Genomic DNA, 9,101 nt, shown 5'->3' with positions numbered 1-9,101 from the left:
GTAAATTTGTTTGTCTAATTGGCTTTATTAGCGATGTGTGAATTGGGCAGCATCCCATCTAGCAACTAGAAGGGCACTCAGGTGAGGGACTAAGAAGTTAAAAGAGCGGACTATTCCAGGCCAGGATGCCGTCCTGTTTGGAGGAAGGCAGGGGTCTCAGGGAGATACCTCGGTAGTGTGGATCGGGAAACTAGGCTGGTTTAAAATCCCACTCCTGGGAGAGGCTAACACTGCAATGGGGTTAGCTAAGTTTTGGCTTGATACAGTGGTTCTCAACCTTCTGGCCCTTTAAATACAGTTCCTCATGTTGTGACCCAACCATAAAATTATTTTCGTTGCTACTTCATAACTGTAATGTTGCCACTGTTATGAATCGTAATGTAAATATCTGATATGCAGGATGGTTTTAGGCGACCCCTGTGAAAGGGTCATTCGACCGCCAAAGGGGTCGCGACCCACAGGTTGAGAACCGCTGGCACATCCCGCTTGGGAGCTGCTTAAGGGCATGGTGACTCCATTTTGGACCCTTGCTTCCTCTTTTCCTCCCTCCTTCCTTCCCATTTAACACCTGTGCCACCCAACCCCTGGCACCGCTGCCTCATTTCCCCCACCCGCCAGCGCCCGAGTTTCCAAGAGCTCGCGAGCTCCCGGGACGGAGCCCAGGGCGGGGGCGGAGCCCAGGGCGGGGGCGGAGCCCAGGGCGGGGGCGGAGCCCAGGGCGGGGGCGGAGCCCAGGGCGGGGGCGGAGCCCAGGGCGGGGGCGGAGCCCAGGGCGGGGCGGAGCCCAGGGCGGGGCGGAGCCCAGGGCGGGCCCTCCCTGCCCTCCGTCCTACCCCGCCCGTCGACGTCTTAAACTACGTTTCCCACAATCTGCCTAGGCCCGCCCCTTCCGGTGGCGGAGCGGAAGCGGTGACTGTGTCCGGCGGGACCTCACGGCGGCGGGCTGGGTCACTATGGAGGAGATAGGCATCCTGGTGGAGAAAGCTCAGGTCCGGCGGAGTCTGGCCCGGGGGACGGGGCGACCTGACCTGAGTGGGGTGCTGAGTGGCTGCAGGGACCCAGCCGGGCCGCGGTGGTTTCGGAGCCCTCGGTGGCGAGTTGTGTGCCCTCCGCGGCCTGGGTGGCCCAGGGATGCTGGAAGGGGAGCCAGGCTCGGGAAGCGAGGCGCGGGAATGAGTGCGTTGGAATCTCTTGGGACTGAATGACTTAGAGATTAGCTGGAAGTGCCTGGTGGCACCTGGGCCCGCGGGGTTGGGGATGGGTCAGGTGGGGAGTGCTGTGGGGGGCTCAGCTGTGGGGGGCTCGGCTGTGGGGCCGGGCTGGGTTGCCGACTGATGTTCTGGCTTGGCTGGTGCTGGGGGGCTAATTAGTAACTGTGGTCTGGCCCGCGGACGTTTGGAGCCTCCCCGGGGGCTGGATGACATGAGGGCCTGATGAATGTAAGTTGGGGTGCTGTGACATGAGGGATCTTTTGGGGGTAACTGGGTAATTCCGGAACTGTTTGACGGCATGGGGACTTGGCCTGTGTGAGAGCCATGTGACGTTAGGAACCTGTTGAGGGGGGCTGGAGGGCATCTGAGTCCGCTAAGGAGTCGGTGAGACATTTAGGCCCTAGTTGGGTGACACTGGGGGCATGTTACAAGTGGCAGATGGTAGCAAAATGTCTGTTTGGAAGGCTAGTTGACAAAAGGGTCCTACAAAGGGGCTGCGAGGTTTCCAGCATCTATTTAGAGGGGCTGAGTGATGTCAGGAGCCTGCTGGGGAATGAGAGACTTCATGGTTAAATCAGATGTTTTCATGCGGGGACTCTTCTTCCAACCTGTGTTTCCCACCGTGGTCTAGGATGAGATCCCAGCGCTGTCAGTGACACGGCCCCAGACTGGCCTGTCCTTCCTGGGGCCTGAGCCTGAGGACCTGGAGGACCTGTACAGCCGCTACAAGGTACGTTCAGCCCCAATCCAGACCCTGCACAGGGCCCAGTGTCCCATACTCCCGCCACCTTCCACTACTCCCTGGCCCAGCAAGGCCTAGAGCCATCGCCTCCCCTCCCCTCCCCTCTCTGCTCACAGAAGCTGCAGCAAGAGCTGGAGTTCCTGGAAGTGCAGGAAGAGTACATCAAGGACGAGCAAAAGAACCTGAAGAAGGAATTCCTCCATGCCCAGGAGGAGGTGAAGCGAATCCAGAGCATCCCACTGGTTATCGGGCAGTTCCTGGAGGCTGTGGATCAGAATACAGCCATCGTGGGCTCCACCACAGGTGTGGGAGGGTGGGGAGCCCCTCATTCACTCACCTTGTTCATTGAGCAGCTGTTGAATGTTTCCTGGCCTGTGCCCAGAACTGTGCCAGGGTGCACAACAGAAAACAAGGCAAGACAGTGTAGTGGTGTTTTTCAGGGTATTTTGAGTCTGATGCAAAAATGGAAATAGATTTTATATTCTTTTCCTCTGTTTGTATATATGTAATTTATGTAGTAAAAGTTTGACCAAGTTTAGCCTTACAGTGAGTGACATACTCTAATTGCTTTTCCATTCTGTTCTAGTCTTTTATTTTAAACCATGTTCTGGTCATGACTCTCTAAATTGATTTCATGACCACTTCTGGGTTGGGACCTGCACTTTGAAACCATGGGTGAAATGTTAAGAGATTGGGTTCTGGTAAGGACACAGTACTCAAGAGCTGCTGTTATTAACACGGGTCCAGGCCTTGCCTTCATAATGGTCATTGTCTCTGTATCTTATCTGCCTTTTTTGCTTCTCGCCTCTACTCTGGACCAAGCCATGTTCTTGTAAAGATTGTAGGGAAAAGTGTGTGATTAGGCCTGGAATTGGACTGATGGGCTGATAGTGAGGTAGTGAAGGGAGGGAGAGATCCATAATGTGTCTTTGACCTTTGGACATAGGGGGACAGTGAGGCTATCCCTGAAGTGGCAACATGGTCAGAGGAGTAGGTTTAGGAGACAGTGAGTGTAGTCTAGGATATCACGGGGAGGTGCCTGGGTGGCTACTGGACAGCCAAATCCGAAGGTCAGGAGAGAGGTTGGATTGGAGAGGTGAGACAAGTCTGAGCAGGAAAGAGTCTGGTACAGAGATCTAGATGGGAGGACTGAAACAGGGCAGGACTCAGAGGAGAGAGAAGAGAGATGGGTAGAGGGTCATAGTGACTTATGGGCTATGGAGGGAAGAGGAGAAAAGTCCAGGATGAAACTTGGGGCTTTTGCTGGTGACTAGGGACTGGGGGCCTGCCTGAGACAGATCCAGGAGGAGAAGCACAGTTTGGGGGGAGATGTGAACACATAGGGACACAGTAGGTGAGAAATATAAAGGGAAGTCCGGGGCAGGGGGCTGCTGGTCACCGGGTCTGTGAACATGGGGGACAGACTAGAGGAGGCGGGCTAGAGGTGGGGGAGCAGCCTGGGAATGAGTGAGAGGCTGGTGGCCTGGACAGCACAACTGTGAAGTTATGAGGAGAGGACGGTTCTGGCACTTCTCTTTTTCCCTCCTCCCTGTCTGTCTGCCCAAGGCTCCAATTACTATGTGCGCATCCTGAGCACCATCGATCGGGAGCTGCTCAAGCCCAATGCCTCGGTGGCCCTCCACAAGCACAGCAACGCCCTGGTGGACGTGCTGCCTCCTGAAGCGGACAGCAGTATCATGATGCTCACTTCAGGTGAGGGGGCGCCTGGGGCCAGGGAGGCCTGAGAGGACCCGGTGCACCAGGCTGGGAGTCCCAGCTCTGCTCTCCCACCAGACCAGAAGCCAGACGTGATGTATGCAGACATCGGGGGCATGGACATCCAGAAGCAGGAGGTGCGGGAGGCTGTGGAGCTCCCGCTTACACACTTTGAGCTCTACAAGCAGGTGAGGAACTGCGGGGAAGGAAGAGGCCCTACTGAGTCTCATGTTAGTGACAGGATTCCCTGGCTCATCCTTCTTTCTCCACTTCTGCATTTCAGATCGGTATCGATCCTCCCCGAGGCGTCCTTATGTACGGCCCACCCGGCTGTGGGAAGACCATGTTGGCAAAGGCCGTGGCTCATCATACCACTGGTGAGCTGCTTAGTCCCTCCCTCAAGCTCTGACCTTCTGGGCTTTTCCCGTCTGTCTCCCTGCTCTCTCTCAGCCTCCCCAGGAAATGGCACAGCACAATGATTTAGAACACTGGTTATGGGGTCAAAGCCCCATTGTGCTTCTTAGTCATTGGCTGTGCAGTCTTGGACAGGTGATTTTACCGCATGCCTCAATTTCCTCATCTAATAGAAAACTCACTTCACAGCATTATTGTGAAAATTAATAAAATAAGTCATTGTTTTACTGTAGTGGGTTGTGACCCATTAGGAATTAGAAATTCAAATTCATGGCTTGCCACCAGCATTTTAAAACGATGAAACAGAACAGAAGATATAAGAGTGTATCCCATATAAGGAGATGTCAAACTGTTTTGAGAAACTGGCTTCACACACATGTGCACACACACATATATACAGGGTGTCCCCCAAAAATGTATGCAGTTTGAATGATTATAAAGTCGGTGTTTATTAACATACAGTTCATTTACAAAATTGAAAAGAATCTACAGAAATGCATAATTTTTTTTGTTAATACCTGTTTTCCAACTGATGACCATTCTGGTCCAGGCACTGCTGATAATGTGAACATCAACAATCATTTCATTCAGTATTTGTGGCCCGCAGTTCATTGACTCTTTCTGGTTTTATACCATAAATTTTATCTTTTTTTAAAAAAATATATTTTATTGATATTTTACAGAGAGGAAGGGAGAGGGATAGAGAGTTAGAAACATCGATGAGAGAGAAACCTCTATCAGCTGCCTCCTGCACACCTCCTACTAGAGATGTGCCCGCAACCAAGGTACATGCCCTTCACCGGAATCGAACCTGGGACCTTTCAGTCCACAGGCCGACGCTCTTTTCACTGAGCCAGACCAGTTAGGGCCATAAATTTTATCTTTTATGTATCCCCATAAAAACAAAAAATAATAAAACAGTGTAGTGGCACCTTAGGATAAATTTTCTTTGTTCAAAGCTTAGTCTGGCTTCACCCATTATTTTAAATCAGTTAAACCTGAAAAGGAGTGAGAATTAAAATGAGTTATCAGCTGTTAAAGTGTGTATAAATTTTTTTGGACACCCTATATATTGTGGTTGTTTACAAATGTATTCTTGTAGGTTCCAGGCAGAATGTCTGGAAATCAACATATTGCTATTTATAAAGCCTAAAGACAGGGCTCAGCACATCTTAGAATCTTCATACGTGTGAGGCAGGGAGCAGTAGAGAGCAGTGGTTTAGCAGTGGGTTTTCTGGACCAGACTGCTGGGTTTGAAATCTGGCTTCCCTACAGCTACTTATGTAAGTTAATCCTACTTATGTAAGTTAGTTTATGTAACTACTCAGTAAGTTAACTTCTCTGACTCCCATTTCCTATTTTCCTGGGTTGTTCAGAGGATTAAGTCAATATAAAGCTTCTAGAAGCTTACTTGGCATATAGTAAGTAGGCAGTGAACGTTAGCCATTTTCAAGATTATTCATTTGCTTAGCAGTTCATTTGACTTCTGCCCTCCAGTGCCCTGTGCTGGGATCCAACAGTGACTCAAACTTGCCCCCTGCCTTGGAGAAGCTCCCAGCCTGCTGGAGAAAAAGAACTAAATACTTATAACTTAATCATTTAGTTCACATTTTCTAAGCACCTAATATGTGCTAAGCTGAGTTGTAGGTGCTGGAGACATGGCAGTGAACAGAGCAGAGCTTCCATTCCTCATGGTCATGGAGGTGGTATCTTAGTTGGGGAAGCTCTTGAACAAATAAGTGAATAGATTATGTCACATGGTGATAAGTTCATGAAGAGAACAACTAACAGAATAAGGGACAGAGAATAATAGGGGCTGCACTTCACATGTTAAACTTTAAGAAACAAATTAAAAAGGAGGGGCCCAGGACAAACCTGTCTTCAACCCCATTGCTAGTTGTCAATTATGTCAGAGATGTGCCTCTGGGCCCTTACAGCAAAGGGGAAGTCGGCGCCCATGGTGAGGTAGAATGATACCTTTGTGCATGGCAACCTGTTTTCCTACTGGTTTTTCAAGCGCTCTAGAAACCAGGTTTTTTTTCTGTATCTTGGTCCATGAATGTCTCTAGCTCTTCTCCACAGACATGTTGAAGCACAGATGCATTTGTTTTTTGTTTGTTTTTATAATGTCCTGACAGTTAAAAGTTGGACAAAAAAAAACAACACATCTGTGCACAGGGTTCATGACTTGTGCTGCTGGGTTCTTACGGGATGGAAGCAGATGGCTGGTCCTTGACGCTGGATCTGGGACCCAGTCCAGGGTGTAAGAGAATAACCTGGCTACTTGGAGTGGGCATCCGAAGGAGGGGGTGTCCTCACGGAATTCCCAGTTTCAGTTAAAGCAGAATGGGCCCTAAAGGAGACCCATCCACATCTAACCCTTGTCATCCTACTCTCAGCTGCATTTATCCGGGTCGTGGGCTCAGAGTTTGTACAGAAGTACCTGGGTGAGGGCCCCCGCATGGTCCGGGATGTGTTCCGCCTGGCCAAGGAGAATGCACCTGCCATCATCTTCATAGATGAGATCGATGCCATCGCCACCAAAAGATTTGATGCGCAGACAGGGGGTGAGTGTTACCCAAATAGGGTCTGGGGTCTTGAACAGTCGTGTCGTACATAATGCCCTGGACTAACTGCGTTGCATACTCCAGCTGACAGGGAGGTTCAGAGAATCCTGCTGGAGCTGCTAAATCAAATGGATGGATTCGACCAGAACGTCAATGTCAAGGTTCGGGGTTTGGAATGGACAGGGGAGGTGTGGTATGGGAATCAGGAAGGTAGGGCTGGCATGTGAGGGGGCAGTTATGGTGGGAAGGAGGGTGTAGTGGGGAGAGAGGTCTGAGCCAGCCTGTTTCCAATGCCAGGTGATTATGGCAACGAACAGAGCAGACACCCTGGATCCTGCCCTGCTGCGGCCAGGACGCCTTGACCGTAAAATCGAATTTCCACTCCCTGACCGCCGCCAGAAGAGATTGATTTTCTCCACTATCACCAGCAAGATGAACCTCTCTGAGGAGGTTGACTTGGAAGACTGTATCCTGCTCTGGAAGTGAGGGGAGGGCCACAGTTGGGAATGGGGATTGGATCTTCACTCCACCTCTGCCTTCACCATGACCCAGATTGTATGGGGGGTGCGGGGGGACCAAAGTCCTGGAAGGGGTGGTGGTGACAAAGACAGCCCAAGGATGACTGCCTGCTCCAGGCATTCACCCCGTCATGCAGGGAATGGTTTCCTTAACTCACTGCTGCAGATGTGGCCAGGCCAGATAAGATTTCAGGAGCAGATATCAATTCCATCTGTCAGGAGGTGAGTGATGGTTTTCTCTGGATCCAGGTTGGGAGTGGATGAGGATCCTTCCTCTTTCTGATCATTCCATTGCAATCCTGTCCCTTTTTGCCTCCCTGGGGTAGCGGGCCCTGTTTGTCTCTTCCTCCACCATCACTAGGGGCGGGGAGTACATTTTAACTCTCGTCTCTTAACAGAGTGGAATGCTAGCTGTCCGAGAGAACCGTTACATTGTTCTGGCGAAGGACTTCGAGAAAGCATACAAGACAGTTATCAAGAAAGATGAGCAGGAGCATGAGTTTTACAAGTGACCCCTCCCCTAACCACAGGACCCAGGGACTTCCCTCCCCTCCCCAACCTCTGTCCCCAAACCTAGTTCTCTTTTCTCTTTACCCAGGGTTGATTTATTCAATAAATATACAAGTTGAGTCAATCTAGTTTCTTCTTAGAAGTTTAACTCCTTTAGTATCCTGGGCCTTGAGTAGGATCCTCTGCCCCTCCTGTTCTTCTGGCAGATGAGTGGGTAAGGTGCATGGCCTGGGCTACAGCTTAAGAAGCAAAGAACTCAAACAAAATGACTTCAGAAACTTGGGGAAAGGGAAAGAAAATGAACTTCAGATCACAGCCTTGACCACAAAGTAAAGCCCCCGTACATCTCCCACCCCCATTTCCTACAGGCAGAAGACCCTTTGAGTGGTGAGCCCTGCCTTCCTCAAACTCGGAATATCAATGAAAGAGACAATCCCACAGAGTCTCCCAGAGCAGGGATTGGGGGATATGTAAGGGGAGGTTGCTTGCCCAGGTTCTGTGACTGTCTCTGGCTCTTCTCCAAATGGTCTTGTCAGGGCATAGATGCATCTGGTTGGACCAATTCCCACTCTGAGGTCTCTGTCCAGATACCTCTTCCTCTGGGCAGCCTTCCCTGGTGCCCCAGTTGGGGAAGGAGCCCTTCCTCTGTACATCCCTGGCACCATGCAAGTACTCTGCTTGGCTAGACTTTCTCATGTGCTTGCCTGTCCCCCAGACTGAAACCTGTATAGTAGTCAGGGATTATAGCTTGACCACAATTCAAGTCTCAGCACCTACACATGGTAGACATTCAGTTTATTGAACAAATATATGAATATCACTGTATACTTAGGAGCAAAATGAGAAGAAGGTGTATGGGGAATCACGAATCATAGAAGGACAGGTGATTCTTCCATTGATGGGCAGAGCAGAGAAAATTCTCCCTCCTTCCTAGAACCTCACTAAAAGGAGACTCACAAGGACACAGGAGAGAGGAGATGGTAGCAATGCAGTTTTGGAAAGAGGCAGATACCTGCTCATGATGTAGCATACCTGGGGAGGCATGAACCTGAACTAAAGGGAAGCACAGAAACATTCCCGTTTCAGAAATCCAAGGTGCCAGGTTCTGAAGTGGGGCTGGACTACCTGACAGGTTTTATAAAACTCCGAATTCATACATCCAGTGTGATTAGGACCTGGTGTGTACTAAGTAAACAAGCTATGTTATTCCAGGCCCATGACCCTTCTCCAGCCTGGCTGAAGACCTCAGGTTTAATCGGAAAAGGCTGACCCAGCGATCTCTGGGCCAGTGGGCCTGGACCATGGATGAGAGGGGGTTCCATGCTGAAGACAGAATTAAGTGAGAGCCCAGGCAGGCAATTCAAAGTCTTTCTGAGAAAACAACAGCATGAGAGGAAAGTGAGCTAGTCAGACACCTAAAGTC

The 9,101-nt window shown here is 50.4% G+C and overlaps 1 protein-coding gene across 1 annotated transcript; it reads left to right on the top strand.

Moving 5' to 3' along the window:
• The first annotated feature begins 845 nt into the window (after window positions 1-845).
• PSMC4 (proteasome 26S subunit, ATPase 4) lies at window positions 846-7,802 on the top strand. The gene is made up of 11 exons (XM_059666545.1): window positions 846-989; window positions 1,843-1,941; window positions 2,070-2,256; window positions 3,520-3,666; window positions 3,748-3,857; window positions 3,953-4,046; window positions 6,483-6,650; window positions 6,735-6,811; window positions 6,948-7,116; window positions 7,335-7,390; window positions 7,567-7,802. Exons 1-11 carry the CDS (start codon window positions 954-956, stop codon window positions 7,678-7,680), a joined length of 1,257 nt encoding a protein of 418 aa, XP_059522528.1. The 5' UTR covers window positions 846-953; the 3' UTR covers window positions 7,681-7,802.
• The last annotated feature ends 1,299 nt before the right edge of the window (window positions 7,803-9,101 follow it).

Source organism: Myotis daubentonii, chromosome 15 (assembly GCF_963259705.1).
Source record: "Myotis daubentonii chromosome 15, mMyoDau2.1, whole genome shotgun sequence".
Classification (NCBI taxonomy): domain Eukaryota; kingdom Metazoa; phylum Chordata; class Mammalia; order Chiroptera; family Vespertilionidae; genus Myotis; species Myotis daubentonii.
This window is presented reverse-complemented; position numbering and strand designations above follow the sequence as displayed.